Source organism: Fomitopsis serialis, assembly GCF_022376445.1.
Source record: "Fomitopsis serialis strain Sig1Antser10 chromosome Unknown B0H18scaffold_103, whole genome shotgun sequence".
NCBI classification, from domain to species: Eukaryota; Fungi; Basidiomycota; class Agaricomycetes; order Polyporales; family Fomitopsidaceae; genus Fomitopsis; species Fomitopsis serialis.
Window position 1 is genome coordinate 69,985 of NW_025955063.1, and position 26,510 is coordinate 96,494.

General features: G+C 55.5%; 11 protein-coding genes and 2 non-coding genes across 13 annotated transcripts; 9 read left to right on the forward strand and 4 right to left on the reverse strand.

The window, feature by feature from the left end:
• Positions 1–460: 460 nt before the first annotated feature.
• Positions 461–1,519, reverse strand: B0H18DRAFT_913561 (P-loop containing nucleoside triphosphate hydrolase protein; the record flags this gene model as incomplete). The annotated part of the gene is made up of 5 exons (XM_048041578.1): positions 1,284–1,519; positions 1,064–1,218; positions 903–984; positions 805–829; positions 461–754 (listed from the first exon to the last, which is right to left on the reverse strand). Coding segments are annotated over exons 1-5 (648 nt in total), but the record flags the coding sequence as incomplete, so codon positions are not given.
• Positions 1,520–1,588: 69 nt separating this feature from the next.
• B0H18DRAFT_t134 lies at positions 1,589–1,672 on the forward strand. Its single transcript has one exon. It is a non-coding gene; the product is annotated as a tRNA-Val (tRNA).
• Positions 1,673–2,497: 825 nt separating this feature from the next.
• Positions 2,498–4,764, forward strand: B0H18DRAFT_1123668 (aldehyde dehydrogenase; the record flags this gene model as incomplete). The annotated part of the gene is made up of 11 exons (XM_048034721.1): positions 2,498–2,545; positions 2,885–3,073; positions 3,118–3,200; positions 3,262–3,652; positions 3,724–3,989; positions 4,086–4,160; positions 4,223–4,278; positions 4,331–4,390; positions 4,448–4,486; positions 4,542–4,614; positions 4,668–4,764. 11 exons carry the CDS (start codon positions 2,498–2,500, stop codon positions 4,762–4,764), a joined length of 1,377 nt encoding a protein of 458 aa, XP_047888240.1.
• Positions 4,765–5,064: 300 nt separating this feature from the next.
• On the reverse strand, positions 5,065–5,144 carry B0H18DRAFT_t135. The gene has a single exon. It is a non-coding gene; the product is annotated as a tRNA-Val (tRNA).
• Positions 5,145–5,376: 232 nt separating this feature from the next.
• On the forward strand, positions 5,377–7,089 carry B0H18DRAFT_883913 (transferase; the record flags this gene model as incomplete). Its single annotated transcript, XM_048041004.1, has 8 exons — positions 5,377–5,466; positions 5,514–5,881; positions 5,933–6,048; positions 6,112–6,223; positions 6,263–6,384; positions 6,440–6,607; positions 6,666–6,846; positions 6,903–7,089. The coding sequence occupies 8 exons, from the start codon at positions 5,377–5,379 to the stop codon at positions 7,087–7,089; spliced, it is 1,344 nt and encodes a 447-aa protein (XP_047888241.1).
• A 270-nt stretch (positions 7,090–7,359) lies between these two features.
• Positions 7,360–9,769, forward strand: B0H18DRAFT_38375 (cytosine-purine permease). The gene is made up of 13 exons (XM_048037859.1): positions 7,360–7,491; positions 7,551–7,699; positions 7,757–7,846; positions 7,902–7,985; positions 8,040–8,063; positions 8,112–8,171; positions 8,225–8,384; positions 8,432–8,463; positions 8,528–8,734; positions 8,793–8,838; positions 8,896–9,179; positions 9,248–9,309; positions 9,362–9,769. The coding sequence occupies exons 2-13, from the start codon at positions 7,551–7,553 to the stop codon at positions 9,673–9,675; spliced, it is 1,512 nt and encodes a 503-aa protein (XP_047888242.1). The 5' UTR covers positions 7,360–7,491; the 3' UTR covers positions 9,676–9,769.
• Positions 9,770–10,720: 951 nt separating this feature from the next.
• Positions 10,721–11,819, forward strand: B0H18DRAFT_38520 (uncharacterized protein). Its single transcript, XM_048037867.1, has 3 exons — positions 10,721–11,183; positions 11,236–11,709; positions 11,761–11,819. Exons 1-2 carry the CDS (start codon positions 10,829–10,831, stop codon positions 11,700–11,702), a joined length of 822 nt encoding a protein of 273 aa, XP_047888243.1. The 5' UTR covers positions 10,721–10,828; the 3' UTR covers positions 11,703–11,709; positions 11,761–11,819.
• Positions 11,820–12,505: 686 nt separating this feature from the next.
• B0H18DRAFT_1034932 (uncharacterized protein) lies at positions 12,506–14,430 on the forward strand. The gene is made up of 4 exons (XM_048030285.1): positions 12,506–12,580; positions 12,634–13,530; positions 13,586–14,088; positions 14,145–14,430. The coding sequence occupies exons 2-4, from the start codon at positions 12,666–12,668 to the stop codon at positions 14,166–14,168; spliced, it is 1,392 nt and encodes a 463-aa protein (XP_047888244.1). The 5' UTR covers positions 12,506–12,580; positions 12,634–12,665; the 3' UTR covers positions 14,169–14,430.
• Positions 14,431–14,920: 490 nt separating this feature from the next.
• Positions 14,921–16,475, forward strand: B0H18DRAFT_38525 (uncharacterized protein). The gene is made up of 2 exons (XM_048037868.1): positions 14,921–15,849; positions 15,906–16,475. The coding sequence occupies exons 1-2, from the start codon at positions 15,000–15,002 to the stop codon at positions 16,436–16,438; spliced, it is 1,383 nt and encodes a 460-aa protein (XP_047888245.1). The 5' UTR covers positions 14,921–14,999; the 3' UTR covers positions 16,439–16,475.
• A 258-nt stretch (positions 16,476–16,733) lies between these two features.
• Positions 16,734–18,407, forward strand: B0H18DRAFT_883860 (uncharacterized protein; the record flags this gene model as incomplete). Its single annotated transcript, XM_048041001.1, has 5 exons — positions 16,734–16,779; positions 16,842–16,855; positions 16,912–17,112; positions 17,168–17,697; positions 17,762–18,407. 5 exons carry the CDS (start codon positions 16,734–16,736, stop codon positions 18,405–18,407), a joined length of 1,437 nt encoding a protein of 478 aa, XP_047888246.1.
• A 399-nt stretch (positions 18,408–18,806) lies between these two features.
• On the reverse strand, positions 18,807–22,129 carry B0H18DRAFT_1123673 (uncharacterized protein; the record flags this gene model as incomplete). Its single annotated transcript, XM_048034722.1, has 9 exons — positions 18,807–19,111; positions 19,166–19,189; positions 19,240–19,343; positions 19,403–19,727; positions 19,781–19,900; positions 19,951–20,050; positions 20,107–21,227; positions 21,278–21,448; positions 21,499–22,129. The coding sequence occupies 9 exons, from the start codon at positions 22,127–22,129 to the stop codon at positions 18,807–18,809; spliced, it is 2,901 nt and encodes a 966-aa protein (XP_047888247.1).
• Positions 22,130–22,426: 297 nt separating this feature from the next.
• On the forward strand, positions 22,427–23,696 carry B0H18DRAFT_1034946 (orotate phosphoribosyltransferase). Its single transcript, XM_048030286.1, has 3 exons — positions 22,427–22,629; positions 22,684–23,505; positions 23,567–23,696. The coding sequence occupies exons 1-2, from the start codon at positions 22,535–22,537 to the stop codon at positions 23,267–23,269; spliced, it is 681 nt and encodes a 226-aa protein (XP_047888248.1). The 5' UTR covers positions 22,427–22,534; the 3' UTR covers positions 23,270–23,505; positions 23,567–23,696.
• Positions 23,697–23,924: 228 nt separating this feature from the next.
• B0H18DRAFT_1034950 (uncharacterized protein) lies at positions 23,925–25,522 on the reverse strand. The gene is made up of 4 exons (XM_048030287.1): positions 25,085–25,522; positions 24,915–25,064; positions 24,787–24,842; positions 23,925–24,730 (listed from the first exon to the last, which is right to left on the reverse strand). The coding sequence occupies exons 1-4, from the start codon at positions 25,468–25,470 to the stop codon at positions 24,177–24,179; spliced, it is 1,146 nt and encodes a 381-aa protein (XP_047888249.1). The 5' UTR covers positions 25,471–25,522; the 3' UTR covers positions 23,925–24,176.
• Between the last annotated feature and the right edge of the window lie 988 nt (positions 25,523–26,510).

The following is a 26,510-nucleotide window of genomic DNA, read 5'->3' on the forward strand; positions in this document are numbered from 1 at the left end:
GCATGGCACTCATCTTGTGTCACCTCTCGCAGTTCTCCGATCCGCGACTTTGCGACTCGCCGTTAACGGATCTGGATGATAGCGAGCGCAGGCTCCGAGCACGTCAACAGGTTGCAGCTCTCCGCCGTGGGCAAAGTCGCGCATGTAACGTTCAGCCGTCAAACCTTTCTTACAGAGCAATCACCAGATAGACAAGGGGACAGCAGCCTTGCTCGGCAGGGTACTTTCAACTGATTACCCTAGTGCTCTGGCCGCGTATTATCCCGCCTCCACGAATCCGCCTCTGCACGTCCGTGGTGCCCATCATGATCCGTCGATTGCCTCTGACGCGGCGCAGAACCTCCCTCCGCAGACCAGCCTCTCGGTCTATCGTAAAGCGTATATGCGCTCGCCCTTCCCGCACTCGACGCACCGCGGAAACCCCGATACCCACCGCCCCCGAAGCCTCGCCCACCACCCCTGAACCCACGCCCACCACTCCCCCGCCACCCCCTCTGCCCGCTGTACCCCCTCCCCGCATCAGAGAAGAATGCATCAATCCGGGTTTGCGGCTCCGGCGGGGGCGTCGCGTCACGCAAGCGGTCGAGGATGTCCTGGACATCCTCGCGCGTGTACTCGGCGCGCTGCTCGGCAGGCGGGAGGCTGAGGAGGCGGGCGTAGCCTTCGTAAGAAGACGGGGCTTGGTATTGGGAGTGGAAGCGGGAGAGGATGACGAGGGCATCGGTGGGGGTTTTGATTGTGGGGTGGTCTGTGCCTGTGGGACGGGGTGGAGACGGTGGTGGTAGGAGGAGCGAGGGGACTTACGTTGTTGCAGGCGTTGTGCGCATACCTAATAGGTAGGTGCGATGGTCAAGTTCCATCGTGATGAGGCACCTCGTTCGATGCGTGGGGTCAATACTCACCTCGTATGGTGTGTCGAAGACGAGGACCCATGCGTCCGTCCCCGGGAACTCGCGCGCGATGTTTATCCACGTTGCCCGCTGCCTGCCACGCATAAGCACTGTGCCTGGCAGGCCCGCTCCCAGATACAACTCTCCTTCCGTTGCATAGCACAGCGACTCACCGGGCATCGAAGTTCGACCGGTCGATACATACCGACAGACCCTCACCTAAACTCTGTCGCGCGAGGGCCTCCACGCGCGGTCTGCTGCCGAGGTCATCCTGGTTGCACCGTCTATAATGCGGGATGTGTTGTTCTAACGCCTGGGCGAAGGTCGACTGGATAAGACACGGTCAATCATCCTGATTTTCACAGGCAGAGTGTTGTGTCGCGTACTGCGCACCTTCCCTGACCCTATCAAACCGACCAAGAGCAGGACTGTTCGTGGTTTGTCTTTGTCCGAGTTAACCATGGCTGCAGAACGAGTCCCGATCATGAATGCCCCCACTGCTGGGTTCGGAGCTGATCCAAACAGTCAAGTTCTACGGAGGCCCTTGATGCGGACTGGGGCCAGTAGTGATTTGTGTGGGTCTTGCAACAGTGCAACTCGCAGCTTGGCGATGCAAACGCTGCAAGGGTAGTCTCCGATAATGACGGAGAAGCATCTTTGGGGTCAGCCCGTGGTATAGCAGATGCGCCATCGAACAAGGTTCAGTGGTGTAGTTGGTTATCACGTCTGTCTCACATGGTGACGTACACAGGAGGTCTCCGGTTCGAGCCCGGACTGAACCATGTTTTTGGACCCTGCATCTGTCGGATTATGCTCGCTCCATACCATACATCTATTTGCATAACATATTAGACACGGGCCCCTCGTGTATTAAACTATGATATGGTCGGGGCCCGGTTGCGGCTCGCGCTCAAATCGCCTTGGGTTCGATATGCGCGGCCAATTGACGGCGACAGGCTGGCGCTTGCTCTCAAGCGAAGCGTCGTTGAGTCCGTCTGCCAATCTGTCTCAGTGTCTGCATGCCGGGGCCCGGTAAAGCGCTTGCCGTTCTTTTATGGTACTTATGCAACGGAGACTAGGGTCTGTTGTTATGCAAATACTTAGCTGGAATTGGTCGTGCACAATCTATACACATCACTGTCAGCGGCGCACTACATACCCATCCTGCTCAGCACCGCGTCTTTCTAGTCTTCCAACGCCAGAAGGTTAACTTTACCGTCCGTTGCATTCATTACATGCACGCAAAGACTCGATGCCAAGACCAGACCCATCGCAACAGGCTCGGATGCATGCATGGCTCGGATGCATGGCTCGGACGCATGAAAGAGCAGCCACCTCGCAACTTGAAGAGAAACAACGACCAGCAACGACCCTCGTCGCCCGCACCCTTCTCAGTACTCTCATAGCCGGTGGTCTCGCGCCAGTGTCCGTTATCGCGCTGCCATCCCATCCCCGTAAGGCCCTGACATTCTCACCGCACTACTGCCAGTACCCTCGTTGATGCTGGATTTTTCCAAGGACTTGCTTCCGTGCCACAGTGTGTCGGAAGCATTGGTCAGCGGCTATATAACTAGCAGTCCTTGCAGCCACGACATTACTCATCCAGCATGTCGTCCACTCAACTGCGATACCACTCTCTTAACGAGATCAACGAGGTGAGCTTTTTTGACACGCTCGGGTTAAATTAACACTGGATCTTGCGTGGACGATGCCTCCGCACGGATTGCAGCAGTGAAATCCGCGAGAAATGCACGACATTAGAATTGACTGGTCATTTTTGCGGTGCCCGTCACGTTTTTGACCAGATTGGTCATGCCAACCGCTTGGAGCCCATTGGTCGCATCGGTGGAATCCTCTGCTCTGCATTTCGCGCGGATTTTGGTGGTTTCAGCCGTTGTAGAAACGATAGACCGCCCGCGCGAGCACTGTGGAGCGGGTTTTGGCTGGCGAGATGAGCCGTAACCACGATGTCGGAACTGACTTATTTCATATAGGTCTACGAAAGGTTGCGGACGACTTTCAATACTGGTAAGACCAGGCCGATAGAATACCGCCGCAAGCAGCTCTCCCAGCTTGGGCGACTCGTGCAGGAGAACCTGTCTGCCCTGGAGGCGGCGGTCAATAGCGACCTCGGCAAGCCTAAGCTCGAAGCGGTAGGCGAACTGAACGGCGTGGTCGCCGGAGTGAGGTATGCAATCGACAACGTCGTGGAATGGACGCGCCCGAGCAAGTGGACGTCGTGGAAGACTTCAAAAAGGGCTGGGACGCGACGGTGTATAAGGTTCCGCAGGGAGTAGCCCTGGTCATCGGGTGAGTGCCGAGGGCCGAGCGTCCCAACCCGGCACTGAATCGCTCATTCCGCCCGGCTCAGACCCTGGAATTACCCATACGTCCTGAACCTTGGACCGTTCATAGGCGCCATCGCGGCGGGCTGCACCTGCGTGATTAAGCCCTCCGAGCTCGCCCCTGCCTCGTCCAAGCTCATGGAAGACCTCTTCACAACGTACCTCGACCCCGACGCGTACGCGGTGCTGAACGGCGCGGTCCCCGAGACGACGCACCTGCTCGAGCTTAGGTGGGACCACATCGTGTTCACGGGCAGCGGCAGGACGGGGCGCATCATCGCCGCCGCAGCGGCAAAGCACGCGACGCCGGTGACGCTCGAACTCGGCGGCAAGTCGCCCGTCGTGATCGCGGACGACGCGGACCTCGACTTGGTGGCCAAGCGCGTGCTGCACGGAAAGGGGCAGAACAGCGGACAGGTGTGTCTGAGCTCAATACATTCCTCTGACGTTGAATGGAATTTGTCTGAACGTGCACTCTCCCTTTTCAGCTCTGCGTGTCCCCTGACCATGTCTACGTACCCCGGGCGAAGCAGGACGCGTTCGTTGCTGCGTTGCTCAGGCATTACAATTCGTTCTGGCCGAAAGGTCCCTTGCACGCGTCCGCGCGCTGGGGCAAGATCGTGAACCCGCTGCACCACGCCCGGCTGCGCGCGCTGCTGGCGCGTACGAAAGGCGAGATTGTCAAGGGCGGCGAGTACGACGGCGAGACGCGGATCGCGCCAGCGATTGTGAAGAACGTGGCGCCGGGCGACGCGTTAATGGAAGAGTGAGTGCCAAAGACGTGAGGCATGCTGCCTGCACATCTACGTGACGGCGCCGGTGCGGAGATGAAGGCTGATCATGTACGCAGAGAGCTGTTTGGACCGATCCTGCCACTGGTTCCTGTGGATAACACGGAAGAAACGATAAGGTTGATGAATGAGCAGTACGTAATGCGATTCCGCGGGCGTTGTCGTCGCAGCGGCTGCTGACCGCTTCGCGGGCCAGGGCGGTCCCATTGGTCATCTACTTGTTCACAAACAGCGAGGACGTGAAGCAGCAATGTAAGTCCTACTCTGTGCTAAGTTGGCTCGAGAGACTCAGCGCACCGTGTAGTCTTACAGCGCGCGAGCAGTGGTGCACTTGTCGTCAACGACACGACGAGTCAGCTAACCTGTACGTTTCTCCCTAACCCTTCAGCCAGACTGCATGAAGTGAACTGATCCGCTGCAGTGTACGAAATGCCGTTCGGTGGCTTCCGCGACTCTGGCCGTACGTCGCCCTTGCTGCGGGACTGCCCGATGATGCTGATGATAGCTTCTACTAGACGGTAGATGGGGTGGGAAATACAGCTTCGACACGTTCACGCACCTACGGAGCTACATCAACGTCCCGCCTGCGTACGTGCCGACTTCGTCTACTCGGACATCGTGACTAACTAAACGTCTACCAGTGCGGAGCCATTCATGGGTGGCCGATATATGCCCTACTCGGAAGAGCAGTACCAGATGATGGCGGCTATCGTCAAAGCGCCTTTGCCGAAACTTTGAGACTCTCGGTGCGCTGCTCAGTTGTGAACGTTGCTATGTAGTATACAATTGGCTAAGTATACGAGTTCATGCCACGATGGGGCTACGTGTCTGAAGACACCTGTTTCTTGTCAGTTCGCTAGCCGGACAACGTCCCGCCCAAGTCCCGTCGTTCACCGAGATGCTTTCACGTATCACACCACGCACCGCGATGAACCCGTGATAAAGTAGGCCTCCGGTTTGATCAGATATGACACAAGGCTAGCCACCACTTCTGGTTCTGCGACACAAGCTCTTGATCTGAAGGTTAAAACAAAAATATGACTCAAGCCGGGATCGAACCGGCGACCACCTGTGTCCATTTTGTAAGACAGGTGTGATAACCACTACACCATTGAGCCTTCGGTTATGAGAGTAAACACTTGCTGAGATCCGTGCTGTGTCAATTGCGTCCGCTTCCGACGGCCAGGGTCTTGTCACTGGTAGAGTCTGAGACTCATATCCAACTCATGCCATTCGCATGAATATGTGCAAAGGCGTCGATTGCAATGAACATGCACGACAGGCTATCGTGCGTGATAGCGTACGGGTTGTTTCTTGATAAGTCATTGGCTATACTAACATGATGGTAGGATGGTCTGTGACTTTTTCCACCCAAATGTGGGCGGTGTCGAGAGCCACATTTACATGCTCAGTGCCAACCTCATCAAGCGAGGGCATAGGGTAAGTGTGACGCCTTTATGTCTTCAGCTTGCCAACACGAATGATAGGTGATAGTCATTACGCACAGTCATCCTCCGGATCGCGTCGGCATCCGATGGCTACTCCCTGGGTTGAAAGTCTACTACGTGCCCTTCCCGACGATCGCCTCGTCCGCCACTCTACCGAACTTTCTGACCTTCCTCCCTTACTTGCGCACTATCGTCCTGCGAGAGGGAGTGGAGCTCATACACGCTCATGCCAGTCTTTCTGCTCTCGGGCACGAAGGGATACTACACGCGCATCATATGGGTGTACGCACCGTCTTCACTGATCATAGTCTCTTTGGCTTTGACGATGCTGCGAGTATCCTGACGAACAAACTATTGGAAGCCGCTCTCCGAAATGTAGATGCCGCTATCTGCGTCTCGCATACGGGGTTCGTAACACGCCTTCTCTGCTTGTCCAACGTTTGACGACGCGTCTTTAGACGCGAGAACACAGTTCTACGCGCAAGACTACCACCAGAGTGTGTATATGTCATCCCGAACGCCCTAGTCGCAGATCAATTCAAACCTGATCCAAATGCTAAGAAGACAAACGAAGGTCATTCATTCACGACTGCTTCAATTCGGCGACTGCCTTTCTGATAATTGCGGTTGTGAACAGTGACAATAGTGGTCATATCTCGTCTGGCGTATCGGAAGGGCATAGATCTTCTGGTCGCGACTGCGCCACGGATATGCGCCTTGTTCCCCAACGTGAAGTTCGTCATAGGCAAGTACTCGCTTCCATCATTGTGCAGCAAAATCTTGAAAAGCGACGCAGGAGCAGATGGTCCAAAAATGATTGATCTTCTACAGATGAGGGAGAAACACACACTTCAAGATCGGATCGAGATGTTGGGCTCTGTTCGTCACAGCGACGTTCCCGACGTAAGACGTTTGTCGGTCGAGATAATGTTTCATTCACTCATTGGACGATGTCCCATGTTAAGGTGCTAACCCGGGGTCTATCTTCTTGAACACATCACTCACAGAGTCCTTTGGCATCGCTATCCTTGAGGCGGCTTGCGCGGGGCTATACGTTGTCGCGACTCGCGTCGGAGGCGTCCCGGAGATCCTTCCTGACGATATGATGTCGTTTGCCAACCCCGACGAAGATGGTATGTCCCAGGCCCTGTGGTCCTCCATGAAAACCCACTTATTGGCCGAAATAACTAGATGTGGTACGAGCCATGGCCGAAGCCATCGATATCGTCTCCAAAGGCCAACACGATCCCGCTCGAGCACATGCACGCGTGAAGCAGTTCTACGACTGGGCGCAAATAGCAGAGCGAACGGAGCGAGTTTACTCCAATGTCATGCGAACGCGTCCTCGGTCCTTCTGGGTCAGACTGCAACGGTAGGTGACTTTTACCCATCCCTCGCGATCGATGGAGTCACATACCGAGCACTCAGGACGCTGGAGCTGGGACGATTTGCAGGACCAATCTTTACGATTATCCTCTTGGTCGACTGTCTGTTCTTTGCATTTCTGGAATGGTGGATACCCCGTGGAACCATTGACAAGGTACAAATGCACTGGGACCATCAACGGTTCGAAGAGGTATGGTGTTGTCGAGGGCGTCCACTCGAGCACTGCTAACTACGTGAGTGTCACGATTAGCTTTGCGAGAAGTTCTAGAAGCGCGTTCTAGACAAGAAAGTTCGAGACGATACTCCGCCTGCGCCGGGCGGGTATTCGACATAAAGACTTTGTCGCTCATGTCTCAGATGTGCTACCTCATTTCCTTACGCCGTCGCTCGCACTCGCTGGGAGGTATCTTCGCTGTATACACATACCCCAAATACTGCCTGTCCAGCCTTATCTGAACCGTCAATTTGACTGAACTTACTCCCTGTCATCGAACAACCGCGCGGTGCGTGGGCATCTTCCGCTTCGTTTTCCTACATCAAGCGCCATCCATGCCTTCTATCGGCGCCTCTTTACCTCCGCCCCTCTGGCTTCTTCCCTCAACACCCACCGGGTGCGAAGCACAAAGCGACGGTATGTTTGTGTCTTCTGTTGTACGAAGACTGCCGAGAACTTATCATGTGATGTGATAGATGGAGACTCCCGTTGATGAGAAGAAATCCGACCTCGGCGTGCAAGAGCTCAGCGCCAGTGAGAGGACACCGTCCCTGCACCCTGAGCAACGCGGGTTTTTTGAGAGGGTCACTCACGCGCTGACACGCTGGGGGATTGAGACGAATGGGTGAGATTTTCCAACATGTATAATGCTAGATGACACTTGATGATCATCACAATCTAGCATTGATCCCATCCCTCCTTCCGAAAGGACGGATGGCAGATTGTATCAGCTCTTTTTTGTCTGGTTCACAGCGAACATGAACGTGCTTGCGTATGCATTTCTCATCACGATGTTTGCCTTCACGTGTAAAATTTAATTGCAACAGCTTCGGGACTGGCACCGTAGGACCGGCTTTCTATGGACTTGGCCTTCGGGAGTCGCTTATAATCCTCCTCATTGTCGATATCATGTGAGTGTCATATGCACCCATCAGTCGAGTTGCTATTGACTTTGATTTCCGCAGATCATGCATCATACCGGCTTACTTGTACGTTTGCTGGCGCGAGATCGCGGATATGTCGCTCACGCTACTCAGTGCGGTGTTCGGGCCAAAGCTCGGTATCCGTTCTATGGTCCAAGCGCGTTATACCTGGGGGTATGTGATACCGCTGATACTTACCATCGTCGAGTATGTTCACGATTATCAAGCTACTACGGCGCCATGCTTCCGAGCGCACTCAACGTCTTCACCATGGAAGGCTTTCTCATCTTGAATACCATCATTGGTGGCCAGATGCTCGCAAGCGTGTCCAGTGGACATTTGGATGACACCGTAGGCATTGTAATCATCGCCGTATTATCACTGCTGGTGAGCTCATGTCGCATCACCACGTACGTCGTGCTCACGTTCGCCAGGTGTCGTTCTGTGGATACAGAGTCATTCACTGGTCAGTGTAGCACAAATATCTGGCCTCTATTGACACGACGCTGAATGCCTGAGCCTCCATTCAGGTACGAGAGCGTCGCCTGGATACCGAACGTCGTTGCATTCATCATGCTCTTGGGCATTGGAGGGAAACACCTCTACAACGCTCCCGCTTCCGAACCAATTTCCGCGTCCGCTGTCATTACATTTGCGACTGTAACAGCGTCCAGTGTGATCAGCTGGTGTACGATGACATCTGACTATGGTGTCTATCACTCGGCAAGCGCATCGCAGTACGTGTTGGCAGGGGCTGCTGAACAAATGGTCTCGACGCTAATGTCAGAACCACAGGCTTCGAGTGTTCTTATATGCTTACGCTGGTTTCCTGATCGCCAGTGTACGTCCATTGACAATCCCTGAGGTTCAGTGATTATGCTGAAGTCTTACTTTATAGATCACAGGCCATATGTTGGGTGCCGCGTTTGCAGCGGTGGCGCTCTCTGGAAGCGATGCAACGTGGCAGGCAGGATTCGACAATGGCAACAATGTCGGCGGGCTTTTCGAAGCCATCCTCTCTCCAGCCGGAGGATTCGGGAAGTTCATGACCGCTTTGTGTGCGCTGACAATCCCGAGCGCTTGTGCACCGACAATGTACACCTTCTCGTCGAGCTTGATGACGATCAGCTATTACTTCGCGAAGGTGCCAAGATATGTGTACGCTACTGTGTCTGCGGCCATGTGAGTCTACTTATGGCGATCTGCGACTTAGGCGCGCTCTTCCCGCTGACAATCTGCGTACTTGGTAGCTTGGTCGGCGTGGGTATCGTATGCGCAACACGGTTCTATACCACGTTCACAGACATCATGAGTATGAGCCGCGGTCGTCCCGTTTCATCACCCATTGACCCGTATGATCTCAGGTCTCATCGGGTACTGGAGTGTCGTTCACGGAGTGATGATCCTTGTGGAACACTTCATCTTCCGCAAGAACGACTTCGACTCGTACGACCTTGGCGCGTGGGATCAACCCCGCAAGTTGCCTCTTGGTGTGGCTGCCACATTGGCCTTCTTGTGCGCCTTCGGGATCATTATTCCCAGCATGGACCAGGCTTGGTATATCGGGCCCATAGCAAAGGCAGGAAGCGGCGACATAGGCATCATCGTGGGTAGCTGTGTCATATGCATTTTGTACCCGTGCTTCAGAGTCGTGGAACGGAGCTTCTGGAAGAAGTGATTCTATAATGACAGTATCTTAGCGACAGGTGCCGCTTGCGCCCAAATTACGGATAATACTGCAGGTTAGCAATACAACTTGAAGTTGAACAGCCTGAGCAGCATCATCTCCTGCCAGCAGCCTGAGTGTTCATTCGTGGCATCATATGTCAACGACGCGTCGAACAGAACATACTGTGCTCAATCACATCATACTTTGAATGACTCGCCAGGTCCTATATAAGTAAATGGATCAACTCACAGATGGCATAGTATCATAGCGGCGTAGTACGTTGGCACGCGTAAATTTCCGGAATGGAAAGAACTTACTTATTTACGTTGGGTACGTCCGCCCCGATCTGAATCTGAAGCCACGGCCACACGCTTGTGGCTGCTTGAAGAGGGTCACTGCTCGCCGCTCCTCAGAGTCGCGCTGTCTCCCAACGACTACCGCATCGTGGTTGTCTATCCTATACTGGACCTGCAACCGGGCTTCGTGGCCTCAGACTTACCCCCCGGACTGTCTGGTGTTTGCGCTCCCTAGCTGTGCTAAATCGTCCAGTCGGAGGAGGATTGTTGGAGGGGATTTACGCCAGGCTTTAGCGCGAAGATGGCATCGTCTGTTCCGGTGCGTCGTTGTATGTGCTGTCCTCATATAAGAGCTCAAGTAAGGTCACGCATATATGTGGTTCTTCGTATGGCCTACGCAGAGTACCATGTCGGTGCCAGTCTTCCCGCCGGAACTTTGCCAAAACATACTGGACCTCTGCCACGACCATCGTTCTCTCTCTGCGTGCAGTCTGACTTGCTGTGCGTGGGAGAAGTGGGCTCGCCGTCGTCTCTTCGAGCCGTCAAACTTGCAGAAGTCGATCTCCTTCGTCGCCATCCTGAAGTCGTCGGTAGCGGCAGGTACCAACGTACAAGACTATGTGCGGACTGTCAAGTTCAAAGCTTATAGCAATGCCCGGCCTGAATGACGCGACGCTGCTCGATGGGCGTTTCGTCACCTGCCGAACATCGTATCATTGCATCTGTTCTCTTGCAACTACAATGAGCTCGTCGCCTTGGCTTCCGGGGCTTCCGTCGATGAACAGGTGGATATCAATGCTACCTCTATAGGCCCTCTGTTCTCTTCGTCTAGAATCTCGAGCCTCAGCATTGTCTGGGTGTCTTTCATGACTTGGGCAGACTTTTGGGCGCTCTGTACATGCTTCCCGTCTCTCGCGAGTCTAGAACTCGGGGGCATACACTTCGACCAACCACTAGACTCGACACTAGATGTCAAGGCAAATGACACAGCAAGCATTACCGCTCTTATGATCATCAAAACCCTCGTTGTAGGGGTCCTTGGTATCAAAGGCATGGCGACCGTCCTACGTGGTTTATCACGGTATCCATTCGAGCTTCGTCTACGGAAGGTGTCCTGGAGCTGCACTGACGACGACCCTACCTTGTTCGATGTCATCAAGTTATCAGAGCAGTCTCTCGAACATCTATACCTAATGGTTGGGAAGCGAGTCGACGACTCATGTGAGTATACTTGTGGCGCGACTCAATGCATTGAACTCACTACTGTGTCTAGTCCTGCGAGAGGGCGACTTGACAAAGCACGCCAGGCTGCACACCCTTCTTCTTGGCTTCTCATTCCGTCGCTTCGTTGCAGGTGACAAGCCGCACACTGTCATTCCCACCTTCCTGTCTCGTCTCCATCTCGAATGTTTGCGCCGCCTTATCATCTACATGGTGCTCTCCGTACCCCGTACGGAGCCTATGCTCTGGGAGTTTTTCGATTGGCCGGCCCTCGATCGCTCTCTAGCCATCCTCGCGAAGAACCAACCTGCGTTGCGGGTAACCTTCGATCTCTCATTGTGTATTCGCGAAGGAGAAACTATTCCCGATGTCGTCGGACCGTTGACGGATCGGCTACGTAACACCCTGCTTGCGGGCATGAGAATCAAAGTCGTGGCGAAGGAAAATCGGCCCACTCGTCCTCTTGCTGCCTCCGGAATGTCCTGCTGGCTTCCTATACCTCATGATGCCGTGGAATGATTGCGCGGTAAGCTGCTCTATCTTGATATCTAGCCCTTGTCTGATCCTTGTTGAACAGCAGCGCGTGCTTTACACCGGGCTTATTGGGAGTTTGACTGCAACTGAGACGATGAGGTATGCATAGTACTTCCCCCCATACGCCCGACGGACTGCTGACTCCAATCGTAGGCCGCAGGTCGCAGTCTACGCTGAACGTCGACTCGTATCGCTTGTTGTCAACCCAATCTCTTCCTCTTTCACACTCCTCGAATTCTGAACACGCTTGCCACTCTCGCGAGTGCTCGGTGATGTCTCAGGCTGTACCGATTCGGACGCTAGGAACGGTCTCGTCAAGTGACGAGACATCGCTACTAGCTGTTTGTTATTGGCATGACCTCATGTAGTGCGATGGTGTGGTGTATCGACGCTCGCATGCCGGAGCCAGGATGCATTGTACACTCTCTACTTTCAAAAGTTTTCGTGAGTCTGTATCGCGCTGTCAATCCCGTTGCAGCATCGTCGGCTACTTATGTTACTGGCACATAGACATGCATACTATGCGGCATAGCGCCACAGGCATGATTGCGTGACTTAGAATCACGGACACGTGAATGGAACGTCCGCCGGTCACTTAGAGTTTTTATGGAGGACCCGCATCGATTGATCAGGGGTCTCTAACTACCTCCTCTCACAAGGGTCTCGCTGCCTCCCTCTGCCTCGCAGGTATGTCCTACAATTTGGCGGGATTTTCTCTAACAGATCCAATTCGGCGTGTAGTGTCATTGAAATCAAATCTCAGGTCATTTTGAGGCCGTTAGGTCTGGCATTCGCGCAGCTACGCTGAACGCGAACTCTTGGTCAAGACGTGAATGTACCGCGGCTTAAAGACCTGTCATTCAGTGAGAGCTGCTTTTACCGTCGCATCCGTAATGCACTCACGAATTGGCTGGAGGCTGCGCACGCACCTGTATATTGTCTAGTGCGATGGGCTCGCAACCATTACACGTTGCGCTGCCATCCGAACTATGGGACGACATCATCGACGAGCTGTCATCCAATTTTCCGACCCTCCGAGCCTGCGCATTGACACAGCGGGCATGGGTACCAAGGACGCGGCGATACCTGTTCAAGGCGGTCTCGCTGAAGGGCGTCGATCGCTGTAGAGCATTACAACACATCATCCGTTCATCCTCATCGACTGGCACTGGAGTGGCGCAGTGCGTCCGCGATGTCACACTCACCGCATTCTGCCTACGTCTCGATGTTCCTGAGGATCCCGAGGCGTCCGACATACCACTCCTGGAAAAAGTACTCTCGGCATTGCCCAACGTGAATTGCTTGCGGCTAGTTGGCGTGGATGTCAAATGTAGGCCGACGATGCGCGCGGGCGACGCCTTGGACGACGAATACCCCGATAAGCCGCCTCAATCACTGTTCACCTTACTGTGGTTGCAGACGCTACACGTTATGTCAACCACATTGGATTCGGCGTCTGACATCTTGCTCCTTCTCATCGCTTTTCCGCAAGTGTCATGCCTGCATCTGCGGGAATTGCGTCCTCCTCTACAGAGCCTACTACTCCATGGGCCCGCGCGATTACCGGCAAACAGAAATGCCACCTCGGACTCTAAGATCTGTATCCGGGAGATGTCGATCGCCTCGTCGACGCACCCAGTGCCCTTGTGGGTGCTAAGTGTGCTTAGGCAACCGCCTTTCAAATGCGCCTTCCAGAAGCTTGCGTTGGGCTGGTTAAGTGACCAAGCAGTGGAGACGTCCTTCCAAGGAATGGTGGACGAAGCGAAGGACACCTTGGAGGATCTCGGAATGCACTGTGCGGTGAATTCAGGCCGTACGTACGTTCTCGATGACTGCGACATATGATTCACAACCAATGTCCCTGACAGTGCTCGAGACAATGGATCTATCCCAGCACTCGCTCCTCAAGCTCCTAAATGTCTTTGTAATGCGCTCTTTAATCGCTGACGCGCCTACCTATGCGTTTCCGCCGACGTTTCTAGCGTTTCTCTCTCGCACTCCCAATAGTCTGCGGACCCTCCACGTGCCTATCACTCAGATAGTGCATTCAGAGGGCACCCCTGAGTGGTCATTCATGGATTGGCCGAGCTTTGATGAAACGCTCGTGCTCCTGCACAAGCGAAACCCCCACTTGGTCGTCTCCATAATCTTGACCGTCGGTCTGGAGCGGGGGGACAGACGCTGGACTCCACGGGTGGTCAAGTCGTTGGTGGTGCTGCCACTGCTGTCACGGCTGCATTGCTCTCTACTTGCAGGGCTGCGTGTCCATCTGGTGTTTGGTTCCCAGGCATTGGTACCGGAAGAGCAGCGACCTGGTTGTTCGCCCGACGGAACACCGAAGGTACGTTACCTCTGGAAATTGGAGGAGATCGTAAGTACGCATACTTTTTCGGGTCTGCTTGAAGCTGAACATATGGCATTCGGCAGAAAGAAGCAGACACACAGGTATGAAGCCCACAAGTTCTGCACGCTGCAGCCAGTATCTGTCATGGTATACTCTGGTCGACGGAGAATTCGGAGACCTTTAGGCTGAGGCTCGAGTTGATCCACGAATGTCGTGTACGATGTCATAGATGCCATGCTTACAACCAACATTGGCCCACTAGAAGTCGAATCCGCTGCAAAACACATGTGCCTCACCTCTATCATGGATAATTCACAATGTAGATTGAGAGGCTCTGGGAAACCGCTGAATTGCGGACCTGTCATCACAGTACGGGGCGGATCACAGAGAGCGACGCTGCACAACCTGCAGTTGTTACTATGATTCCTGATCAGTCTCGTTTCATCGTGTCTGCATCTACGGAGCCCCCTACCTTTATTTCCCATCCACAGGCGTTCGTTACGGACTAATACGCTGCGCTGCCGCCAGCACCGTCCAAATCGAGCGTTGAACGTTGAACAGTGATTCATACCAGACGCTCATCCGAGTTGCTCTCACACTCCTCTTCGAGTGCGGCGCCCCTTTGTCACAGCAAGTTTGGGCCTATTCCGACAATCGTGAGGTGCGTGTGGCCGTGACCCCAGCATCGATGGCAAATGGCTCATTCAACGTCTGCTTTTGCTGCAGTGTGAAGGCTATAAGCGGGCCGCCTGACTGCTTGCGACAACCTCAGGCCTCACACGTTGACTGCGGCACCTAGCGAGTCAAGACGTTCAGTGGCCACAAGACTCACATAGATCCCTCCGTGAGAGCTGCGCTTGAACGTTGTATCTGCGATACGCTTACAATGGACCTATAGCTATACTCGGTGCACCCATACGCCCATCGTCATCAATCCGATGGAACCGCCAACTTCGCAGATCGAGCTACCACCCGAGCTATGGGACTACATCATCGAAGAATCGTCGTCTGACCGCTCAGCCCTCCGAGCGTGCGGCCTCACACAGCGTGCATGGGTCGCGACGACCCGGCGGCACCTTTTCAAAGCGATCGAGCTGAAGGGCGCTGCCGGCTGTGAACAGTTCCTGGACATCATCCTTTCGTCCTCGTCAATCGACACCGGAATAACGCAATGTGTCTGCGATGTCACACTCACGAAGGTCCGCCTACGTCTCGATGCCCTTGATGACCGGGAGGCGTCCGATATACCGCTCATCGAGGAGATGCTCTCGAGGTTGCCCAACATCGACTGTCTGCGATTGGTTGCCGTGGACGTCAAATGTGGGCCCCGGAAGATGCACGCCGACGATGGGTTGGATGAGGAATCCTCCGAGAAGACGCTTCGACCTTTGTTCACCCTGCCCAAGCTACGGGCACTGCACCTCATGTCAATTGTATTCGACTCGCCCTCCGACACAATGCGTCTGCTCGCCGCTTTTCCGCAGGCCTCTTCGTTGCAGCTCAAGCATGTGCTTTACCTGCCGACACGTCAGCCACGACCAGCGACGAGCGTGGGCAAGGCTGGCCACACGATGTGTATTCAGGAATTGAGTTTCGCCGCTTTGACGGATACGGTGGGGTTGTTGGGTGCGCTCAGGCGACCGCCCTTCAAATTCAAATTCGCCTTGCAGAAGCTCATTTGTGCGCTATTCTCGTCGCTCGATGAAGTTCCTGTCCTGTTAGAGGTGATCGGAGAATCTGAGAGCACCTTAGAAGAACTGGAAGTTCACTGTGGTCCAAAATCCGATCGTACGCATTTCTCTCGTCTGTTACTATGCGACACTGTCGACTGACATCCCCGACAGTGTTTGAGAAGATGGATCTGTCCCGGCACTCCCGCCTCAAATCCCTGCGTGTCGCTGTCATGGGCATGATGGACATTGACTCTGCGGCCTTGCACCCATCGCTTTCGCCACTCCTCTCTCGCACGCCTAGCAGCTTGCGAGCCCTTCACCTACCCGTCGACCTCTCGCTATCTCCTGATGGCACTCCCCCTTGGCAGTTCATGGATTGGCCGAGCCTGGACGAAGCACTCACGCTCCTGCACGAGAAATCCGCTCTTGACCGTCTACGTGCGTCTCTACTACGGTCTGCCGAAGGGTATCAGCCGCTTGCCGCAGGTGGCGCAGCCACTGGGATCGCGGATACCCTGCGCTCTGCGTTCAGGACTGCGTGTCCGTCTGGTTGTGGGCGGATACATTCCTGGACCTGGAGCAGAGTCTGTGCCGGAGGAGTGCCACTGGCTCTAGATACTAACGAACGTGCACGCCAGTGGTCCTTACTTATTTGTCTTGTAGTCGGATGTATGCTACTTCAAGGCTTCAATATTCAATTCTGAGGCGTAGGGGCATAATTACACGTATTTATGAGCAGCGCAGACCGATTTGACATGCGCCTCGAGCAAGCTTGCTTGGGGAGATAATGGTTGGAGGTCTGGCTGCGACGCGTAACTTATCGTGGAAGCATTAGATCATGTGATCCTGTCGCGGTGGCGGGACGCGAGCCTGAGCTCACTGGCCTGGCAGGCTGCGGTATAACTCTGCTTCTCACTCTCATTCCTATACCCACTGGCCCGCGCGTGAAGCCATCCGAGTCCACGGTCTGATTAGGAGTTAACAGAGTGAACGCATATCATGGTTCAATCACAGGAGAGCTTCATGTTCACGGTGGGGAAGCTGGGTGAGTACCGGCACTGACAGGCTAGTTGGTGGCGATGAATGCTGAGACACTCCATAAACCAGATGCTGGGATGGCTGTAAGTTCCTCCTGATTGTGCATGAAACCAGCTGAACATCGACCGTGTTCCCATAGATCTTGTTGGGGGAGCGGGCCCACCTAATAGAGTTCCCGTCCTTGCTACTACCACCCGGAGCGACGACAGGCTCCATAGTCAACATCTCAGTACAGCGCAACACCACCGAAGAGAAGAGACGCGACACGGACTTTTGGAATCTGCAGAATGACGTCCTACAGACATATGGCACCAAGTCTCCCGAGAACCCGAAGCTGGAGGTGAGCAGGATCCGTCTACTTCATGGAGAGGTGGAAAGGCAATGTTTCCCGGAAGGTACGGAACGTCACGCAGACGTCCGTAACACTAGAATGGCCAACCCTCAAACTCGCCACTGCGAAGCTGCGTTCCCTCGACATCTACCGTAATCGCCAACGCCTCGCTGCCATCCCGTCCCCCCTCACCAACACCTCCACGAAGCTCTCCGGTCTCCAGATCGACACCGAGTACACCTTCCAGCTCGTCCTGCGCACCACCGCGGGCGTGTTCCCGTCTAACATCCTCCGCGTGCGCACGCACACCATGACCGACACCTCGGGCATCTGCGTGTGCTTCGGGAACTTGCAGGACCCCGTCCTGCTCGAAAACTCAAAGATGGCGCTGCAGGAGATGGGCGCGAAGTGGAGCGAGAAGATCGAGATCGATACGACGCACTTCGTGTGCACGACCCCCGCCGCGACGCCTACCGGCGCCGCGGCGTCGGGGGGCCTCACCACCGCGCCGGGCGTAGAGTACCAAAAGGCGCTGCAGCTCAGCATCCCCGTCGTGCAGCCGCATTGGATCCTCGCGTGTCACTCCGCGAAGAAGTGAGTACCGTCCTTCCGCTAATCACACGCGAAGTGTACCGAGCCCGCTGACGCGCCAACGCAGAATGGTGCCCATCCACCCATACTACCTCGGCGCAACACCACCCGCGCCCACGCAGCTCTCTCGGCCACAGTCCATGTCCCAAGCGAGCCTCCCGCGCGCCCACAGCGCGTCGCCCTCACAGCAACAGCACCCCACCCGCGCCGCGAACCGGCAGTCCATGCCTCCACAGCGCGTCTCGTCCGCCTCGCCGCCCGCCGCGACGGCCCCGCACAGGTTCGAGCCGATGCCAGAGGAGCAGGAGGAGAGCGAGGAACTGAACGTGAGCCGCTCGCCGGGACACATACGCAAGGGCACGATGACGAAGAACTTTAAGTTTCCCCCGCCTGCGCAGTCCCAGCCCCCGCCGCCCGTCCCGCCCGTGCCCAAGGAGCGTGCGCCGACGTCGCCGCCACAACAGAAGGAGTCGGCCTCCCCGCGGCCTGACGTGCAGACGCCTAAAGAGGCGGCGGACCCGCCTGATAGCGCACCGCCTGTGTCGGCTGGCCGCCGGGAATCGACGGAGGAAGCAAAGCTGTCGCCCGTACCGGTCATCACGCCGTCTGTCGTCGAGGTTCCGCCACCACCACCTGTGGACAAGGAGCTCGCCCCGCATATTCCGGAGGGGGACGATGATCTTGGGGAGACGGAAGAGATTTCGTTGAACTGACGTGCTTTCTGAGATACTAATTTACTATGGGGACCGTGTGCGCTGGTCATCAGTACTTCTTTTATTCCTTGCGCGTCGCGCGATTTTATCATTATCTTGCGCAGGCGGATCCTGCGTGCCATCGCTCTTGTAGTGTACATGGATTCTGTGAATCAACTGCCGCTGTGTCGTGTAAGAATGTGCAATGCATGATGAGCGTATCGGTGTAGATGTTACAGAAATGAGTAGATGTCCGACGTGGAATCCTGAGACGCTAGCAAATACAATAGGGGCACACATGCAGAGAAATGCGATAAAGAGATGCGTGGACGTCATTGAGTCGTGAAGGTGTCATATCGATTTGTGGGCGTAATCAATTGCGGAGACTGTCCGTTCAGAACATGGTTGTTCGGAGTATCCTCACCGGGCGAGGTGGCAAACGGAGTCGGGAGGGGTCGATGACGGAGGCGAGCTCGTCGGAGACGCTTCCTGAACGGGGGCATGTCTTGCAGAGTCGCGCGTCGAAGAGTCCGGGCTACTCAGGGGGCTCTCGTCGTCCTCGGTCTGCTCGTCTTCGCCTATATGCTCAGCCTCTTCGGCTTCAAGTTCGGGGCTGCCGCCGGGAGCATTTGCACGCTGCTCGGTCTGGATAGCCATCAGTGTGTCACGTTCGGCGAGGGCTTGTAACGCGCTGTCAGCGGAATGGATCATCGCTTTCAAGGCACCTGCAACAGATGCTGTTAGTTGTGATAGGAAGCAATGACTCGAAGATGACTGACGTTCTATGCTCAAGATAAGAGGGTCTGAGGGGATTGATCAAACATCAGCGGTCAGCACAGCAAAGGACGCGAACGGAGACGCACATGTTTGGCATCGTCGTCCGACAGGATCTCCTGCTTGACCCTCTCGTCAGCATCCTCGTTCGCCACGATCTCATCCAGCAACTGTCTCAGCGTCCTCGGCACATTCCTCGCGTCGTGGCCATCGCCGTCGTGGCCGCCGCCCGTGGCGAAAACTGCATGTAGTCATGGAACGTCCGCGCCTGCCGTATGATCTCGTGCGGCAGGGCTTCCAGCTCCTTGTGCGCTTTCTTGTGCGCCTCCTCCATCTGTGCCTGGATAGCAGCCATGGACTGCGCCTCCGGTTCGACGGAGACCTCGCCCTTGCGTATGGCATCGACGTTACGCATGCGGTCTGCTGCCGTGCGTTGCAGTTGATACTCGGCGTGCGGAACCTCCGCTGCCTCGTCTGCGGTGTCTCTGCGGTACTTGCGCACGGCGCGCTCGAACACCTGCGAATGCATGGCATTCTGATACTTGGCGGAGAACGCGTCCTCGATGACTGTGATCGGAAACGTCAATAGCTGCGGCTCACGAAATAGAACCGGTGCTTACCGGCTACGAGGATAGTCATGGTGGCGACACCAAACAAGGCCCACACGACGAAGATGGAACGGCCCGCTGGAGTGACTGGCGCGTAGTCACCATACCCTGTTGTCATGAAACAAATGAAACCTGCGCATCGGAGGTGAGCAAAGGTTCGAGCGAACGCAAAGAACACTTACAGAAGTACATGGCGATCGCATACGACCAACCCTCGGTGGTACTGAATATCGCGGAACCGATAAACCAGAATATGAAGAAGCCGCTCCACGCTATCGCGAGCTGCACGGATCGTTAGCCACGGGACGCCTGAGGCAACCAGTATCACTCGCCTTGACGATGTTCGCGCTCGTCTCCTCATCCTGCATCTCCTTCTTGAGCATCGCATACGGCTTCGCCGCCAGCGCACCGGCGGCGTACTTCCTCAGCCACTTCGGCGCAGCGATATACTTGCCGTGCAAAGGGCTCGTCGGCTCTTCCGCCCTCCGACTGCTGTGAGCCATCGTCGTCTCCCTCCGCTCCCGCACAGCCTCGTGCTCCTCATCCTGAGCCTCGACAATGGTGTCGATGACCTCCTCCCTATGCCGGACTGACGGCCCTGGTGCATGGATCTCGCGCCCACTCACGACCAAAGCCATCTTCGTGAGTATAGACGCCATGCGCCCGAGCTGCGCGTCCGTCGGCGTGCCGACATGCGTGGGCCACCCGTCGTCCGCAGGTGCACCGCCCGAGGGGTGCGGGGGCTCATCTCCATGCGCGACCTTGTGCGCGGGACTGAAGTCGACGAACATGTTCAAGGGCACGCCCGCCTCGAGCGCCGCCGCGTGCAGCTGCTCGTCCGACAGCGCGTTGATGTTGAGATGCTTGCCAAACGGATGGCCGACGATGTGCTTCGTCTGGCGGCGCGCGGGATCCTCGGGCGGGGGCCTGCGCAGCCGCGGGAACTTGAGGAAGCGCACCACCCACGACTCCTCGCCCGCGCCTGCCATGGGCCCGCCGAGCCCGACGAAGCGCACGCCCTGCTCCTCCCGCCACTGCGCGTCCGCGACCCACACCGCGCTGCCCTGCTGCCGTAGCCGCCACTCGATCGCGCGCCGCCACCGCGTCTGCCACCGCCGGAACCGCCGTGCCTCGCGCCGCCGCGCGCGCACCTGCCGTAGCCGCTTGCGGTACCCGATCTCGAGCCCCTCCAGGACCGTGTCGCGGCAAAGCGTGATGACAGTTCCGAGCGTGATGATCCCGAACGCGATGTAGAAGCAGATCCAGACGCGGCTGCCTGTGCTGTCCGGGAGGATGTCACCGAAGCCGATGGTCTCGATCGAGACGACGGTAAAGTAGAGCCCGTTGATGTACGAGAGCGAGAGCATCACCGAGTTGATCAGCGCCCCCAGAGCGATGTACATCAGGAGGATGATCACCAGGATAACGAGCGAACGTTGCTTGCGCGTCAAGCCGCTGCCTGTAATGCGCATATAGTGAGCGATACAGTGCATTGGGAAAATGGCATACCGCTGTTAGCGAAATCCTTTGTGCGAACGTAGTCGACGATGAGGCTGAGATTCGTGATCGTAGAGGCTATGGTCGAGCACAGGATCATCCAGAATGACTGACCATAGGTATAGCCGTCATCTATGCGGTGGACAACACCGAAGGCAGTCACGGCAGCGATGTTGATAGCGTCTGCGGGGCTATGTGTCAGACTATGCTAGAAACACACTTCGAGGACTGACCGTGTATTGTGAGGAACAAGATACAAAACAGGGTGGTAGCCTTGATCCACTTCTCGGAGAACCTCAGAATGAGACAGACGTTCGCGAAGACAGCACAAGCCATGGAGAAAGCCAGCCCTACGTCCAGAATCACCGGGTTCGGCCGTACGTCCACGGTCTCGTTACCCTGCGTCTGGATGTACCAATGCTCGGTAAGGCCAGGTATCTCGAGGAGAATCGAGAACGGTATGATGACACCGGAGATAATAGGCGAATACCGATAGTAGGGCACATAGCGCGCAGTCTCTCCAGGACTCGTTGTGGGAAAGAACAATGTCCTCGCGCGTGAGACCAGAGTCGGCTTGAGTGGTTCTGAGGAGCTGGACGAGGTCAGAGTGCGACTGGGATCCTCAGACGGCCCTAGGCCTGATAGGGTGCTGCCAATGGTACCGAAATGTCGCAATGGACGAGATCTCGAGGCAGAGGGAGGGTTTTGGTCTTCTTCGTCATCTGATGAAGCATCTGGAGGACTTCGGTCGCTTTCGCGAGCTTGAATCGATGAACGGTCCTGCTTCTCGATGTCTCGCGGGGCGTCGCTTCGGTTATGGCTTGTGAGGAGGTAGGCCACATTCATGAGGAAGCTGAGGCCCATGGTGGGTTGCGAATGCGGCCCACTCGTTTGCACGATGTTATTCTAGCCTTGTGTCGTAGGGCAATACATCGCCGCGGTCGTCGCTCTGATGCGATAGTTATGTCCCCGGCGGTTCACTGTAGACTAGAAGAGTGCAGTTCAACCGAAGTAGACGAGGAGGAGGACGAGGAGGGGATTCGGTTGGAATGGTTCTTGCGAATAGCTCGTAGATTCATCAGGTGATCGTGAGAAAACCACAACACCGGAACGATCGACTGCACAGATCGTCAGATCTCTAGATCTCAAGATCTCAAAGCCAGAGGCCAACTTGGGCAACTTATCTTGCTGCTACTAATTTATAACCTTATCCTTGTTCGCTGCTCTCATCTCTACGTCATCTCTTCCCCTCTCCTCTACGCAACGGTCATGGCCGCACTGAACAAATACCAAAACGAGCTCATCGAGCATTCGATGGCGGTCGGTGCCCTCAAGTTTGGATCCTTCACGCTCAAGTCCGGACGGTGAGCCCATTCACCGCAGCGGTCATCCACAGACATGATATCCGAGAATATCAGGCAGTCCCCGTATTTCTTCAACGCCGGACTCCTCGCAGACGGCCTAGTGCTCGACACGCTCTGTACGGCCTACGCCAAAACCATCGCCGACTCTCTCAAAGCCGGCTTGCCAGAGTTCGACATCCTCTTCGGACCGGCCTACAAGGGTATCCCGTTTGCCGCGTGCACCGCGCTTCTCTTGCACCGCGATCACGGCATCGACGTCGGATACGCGTACGATCGCAAGGAGGCGAAGGACCACGGCGAGGGCGGGGTCACGGTCGGCGCTCCGGTGAAGGGCAAACGAGTACTGATCCTGGACGACGTCGCCACCGCTGGCACTGCGATCCGCGGCGCGATCGATATCGTGAAGCGCGAGGGCGGAAATGTCGTGGGTGCAGTGCTGCTTCTGGATAGGGAGGAGGTCGGCAGGGAGGGCCAGAGCATGATCGACGAGGTCGAGGGCATCTTGAGCGGCAAGGGCAGCGTGCCGACGATCCTAAAGATGAGGCATCTCATGACCTGGTTGGAGCAGCACGGGCGCACAGAGGAGCTGAAACACATGCAAGAATACTGGGAGCAGTACGGTGTCAAGGAGTCAAGTTGAAGTCGATAGTGAGGTCGCATGATTAGCAAGGCATGAACGCTGAAATGTATCACCCGGTGTTAGAATATGGAGTTTCAGTTACAGGTCAGTCAATCTCAATCCTCCCTCTGCCCACCTTCCGCTGATGATTGGTTCCAGCTCTGTCGTGGCAAAGAATGTATCCGTATCACGGGCCCGGTCTTTCCAAGGCTTTCGGCCTGCTTGGGAAATTTCTGAGCGAGTACTCAAGTGCTGCAGTGCGTCTTCACAGACGTGACATTTCCGGCCGATGTACACTGAAACTGATGACAACTTAAGCCAGATCACACCGGAGCACTGAAGCTTCAGCTGTACTACTCCATGCACAACGGGATGCCCGACGACAGAAAGATTCGCCTACATATGTAGTTCAACGCAGCGTGCTTCAGCGGCGCCAGCATACTGGGATCATTGCAACTTCGTCATGGACGAGTCAATCGCTGCCCACTGTTCAACGCCCCGACCTTAGTCAGACTACATACACCTGATGGCAGCGTCGTACGTAGTGACCGCCTGCTGTGAACCACAGGTAAGAAATTTTATCAGGGATTCGCTGCTCTCCGTGGGTCAGCCCGGGATCGTGGCCATCTGCAGCCGCTGCTCAGTAATTCCTCACGAGTCTATAAGTAGTCGAGGCGAGCTGCACGCGCTTGTGGCGAGAGACGATTCAGGCTGTGATTGGGCGAACATGCTATCGTATGCGGTACTCTCGACTGCAGAGCTTTTGAAACCGCAGCAACTAGAATACTAAAAACAAAGTCGCAACTCATCTCTCCGCGACTATACTTGGGCACCAAAGTCTGCAAGTAAATCTCCTTCGACGGCAGTACATGCATAGTACGCAAGAAAGCATATGACAAGCACTTACTCTGGACAATAATAAAGAGACTTAAAAGATCGTCCGTTCACCCGCTTCTACCAACGTTGCGCCTTCAATTCCGAGCACACAGAAATGATTAGGCGTGCTCACCATTGTGTGTAAATCCCAGCAGTATTTCTTCACCGGCTTTTCGAGCCTAGGAGGGTACGCGCCGAACACCACACTGACAGGCAACCCTGCGAGTACAGAAGAACGCAGCCACGTCGATAATGGCTGCACCACTGACGACTTCACTACGTCTGGCACCCAGCGCGTGTCACCCGGCTGCAGGAGGAAATCAATAACGATAGAGACGGTCAAGCAAGGGTTCTTCTTGTGCAGGAGCGTCAATGTTTCATCCAAGCTCGGCCAGTCCATGAATGACCACTCAGTGGTGTCATTCGCATCCAGCGACAGGGTGATCGGCAAGCGCAGGGTCCGCAGACTGCTGGGGGCGCGAGAGAGGAATGTGAGGTATGACGGTCGAACCTTGAAGCTAGGCTTGTCAAGGCAGTCAGAGCGGATGGCAGTAACACTGAGGGATTTGAGACATGAATGCTGGGACAGATCCATCGTCTCAGACACTGTCGGGTATACGGGGCGTCAGGCAGACATAGGTACCATTGACAGACGTGCGTACGAAATGAGTCCGTGAACCAGTCCACTACGAGATCCTCCAGGGTGCCCTCGATTCGTCTACCATTTCTTGACAATATTCTCCTCTTCCTGGTCATATGACACGGCCCAGTCAGCTTCCTAAAGGCGCACTTGAAAGGCGGCTGCCTAAGCGCGCTCAGCAAGGACAGTGTGTGTGCACGATGGATGCCCAACTCCCTGATACAGATCAACGAGTCGGCCTTCCTATTCTCCTGTATCTGGGGCGGCCAACGCGCTGGCCCGGAAAGGCGGGGGTTAGATCTTGTAGCTGCAGCGACGACACTTGCGGGAAGGCGACCAGAAGGAGTATGATATCGGAGGTCGAATCAAACGAGACCGAGTGGATATGCAACGTCCGCAATCGTGGCAGGGTGAACAGCGATCGAGGCGGCTTGGCGGGATATCCGTCGTCCAGGGCATCACCTGGATGCATCTTCGGCATGCATTCGACTACGACGTCTCTCAGTCGCAGATGTCCAACGTTGGGTAATGCCGAGAAGATTTCTTCCAGGAGTGGTATGTCGGACGCCTCAGAATCCTCAGGGACATCGAGGCGCAGGCGAACCTGTACGAGCACAAGCTTGCGGACGCATCGCCCTATTCCAGTGCCAGTCGACAAAGACGAGTGGAGCATGTCTCGAAACTGTCGACAGCGATTGACGCCCATCAGCCCGACCGCTTTGAACAGGTGCCGTCGAGTCCTCGCGACCCACGATCGCTGCGTCAGGCCGCATGCACGAAGGGCTCGAAAACTGGACGACAACTCGTCGATGACGTGGTCCCATAGCTCGGGTGGCAGCGCGGTCCGCGATCCAAATGGCTGAGGTGTAATCAGTCTGTCAGCGGGCGGTTGATCTGCAGCAGTGCTTGGTGAGCGCATTGCACAGTACTGGACGAAGCTCTCACGAGGGTTGTGTACTGCTGAGTCCATGGTGCGTAGGCTAGTATGACCCTGTATCGGCGACTTCGCGATCTGGCAGAACTGGAGCTACCGCAAGCAACCTAAATGAGGCTGGAGACGACAGTTTGGTAAATTTGGTGAAGTCGCTGAAGCAAAGCTACCCTTGAATGCTCAAGAATCTAGCCACGGCCACCATCCAAGTCAGTGTTTGCTCAACCTTGAGATTGGTTGGGTAAAGGCACCTACGTGGCTGCGACGGAGGCGTGCGCGATTGCCCGCTAAGTACAACCCCGAAGAGGATAGAAAGTACGGTGGGATAAGGGTGTTTCTAATCTTCGTACGCGTCAGTCGTCCGCAGACATAACATCGAAGTGTGCTTGTGAACCCCTACCGACCGAGGCAAGTTCGTGTAGCGGTAGCTAAGATGCTTGCGGGCTGACACAGACAAGACTGAATTCCTCCCTACCCTTTGGTCTTGAACCTCCTTGAGAGTCGAGACCCAGGATACAAGAGCAGAAAGCCAGGGCACCTGCATCAATATTCTCCCACGCACCCGCATCCTGATCATACCTGATTCTAAGTAAGTAAGTATGTAATATCGGGCTCGCTTAGGCTCGAGCTCACTTGGGAAGCACATTCACTGGCAATGAAGTTGAATCATTCAACTTGAATGAACACACAAACACCCGTGCCTCCGGCAAGCTCTTGCAGGATGCCTGTGGCTATCATATCACACACTCTGCATGATCGTCTAAATACTTGGCGAGCGCATTTCAAGGCGCCGACGGCAGCTTGAAGAGACGAAT

What these genes read in the sequence shown, in the direction of transcription:
- B0H18DRAFT_38375 (XM_048037859.1), top strand. Translation starts at nt 7,551, where the DNA reads ATGGAGACTCCCGTTGATGAGAAGAAATCCGACCTCGGCGTGCAAGAG. An exon ending in TGGGGGATTGAGACGAATGG is followed by an intron (nt 7,700 to 7,756) that starts GTGAGATTTTCC and finishes ATCACAATCTAG; the next exon opens with CATTGATCCCATCCCTCCTT. An exon ending in GCGAACATGAACGTGCTTGC is followed by an intron (nt 7,847 to 7,901) that starts GTATGCATTTCT and finishes TAATTGCAACAG; the next exon opens with CTTCGGGACTGGCACCGTAG.
- B0H18DRAFT_38520 (XM_048037867.1), top strand. Translation starts at nt 10,829, where the DNA reads ATGACTTGGGCAGACTTTTGGGCGCTCTGTACATGCTTCCCGTCTCTC. An exon ending in GAAGCGAGTCGACGACTCAT is followed by an intron (nt 11,184 to 11,235) that starts GTGAGTATACTT and finishes TACTGTGTCTAG; the next exon opens with TCCTGCGAGAGGGCGACTTG.
- B0H18DRAFT_38525 (XM_048037868.1), top strand. Translation starts at nt 15,000, where the DNA reads ATGGAACCGCCAACTTCGCAGATCGAGCTACCACCCGAGCTATGGGAC. An exon ending in CTGTGGTCCAAAATCCGATC is followed by an intron (nt 15,850 to 15,905) that starts GTACGCATTTCT and finishes CATCCCCGACAG; the next exon opens with TGTTTGAGAAGATGGATCTG.
- B0H18DRAFT_1034946 (XM_048030286.1), top strand. Translation starts at nt 22,535, where the DNA reads ATGGCCGCACTGAACAAATACCAAAACGAGCTCATCGAGCATTCGATG. An exon ending in TTCACGCTCAAGTCCGGACG is followed by an intron (nt 22,630 to 22,683) that starts GTGAGCCCATTC and finishes CGAGAATATCAG; the next exon opens with GCAGTCCCCGTATTTCTTCA.
- B0H18DRAFT_1034950 (XM_048030287.1), bottom strand. Translation starts at nt 25,470, where the DNA reads ATGGGCGTCAATCGCTGTCGACAGTTTCGAGACATGCTCCACTCGTCT. An exon ending in CTTAGGCAGCCGCCTTTCAA is followed by an intron (nt 24,843 to 24,914) that starts GTGCGCCTTTAG and finishes AAGAAATGGTAG; the next exon opens with ACGAATCGAGGGCACCCTGG. An exon ending in CTGGTTCACGGACTCATTTC is followed by an intron (nt 24,731 to 24,786) that starts GTACGCACGTCT and finishes TATACCCGACAG; the next exon opens with TGTCTGAGACGATGGATCTG.
- B0H18DRAFT_1034932 (XM_048030285.1), top strand. Translation starts at nt 12,666, where the DNA reads ATGGGCTCGCAACCATTACACGTTGCGCTGCCATCCGAACTATGGGAC. An exon ending in CTGTGCGGTGAATTCAGGCC is followed by an intron (nt 13,531 to 13,585) that starts GTACGTACGTTC and finishes TGTCCCTGACAG; the next exon opens with TGCTCGAGACAATGGATCTA. An exon ending in TCTGGAAATTGGAGGAGATC is followed by an intron (nt 14,089 to 14,144) that starts GTAAGTACGCAT and finishes GGCATTCGGCAG; the next exon opens with AAAGAAGCAGACACACAGGT.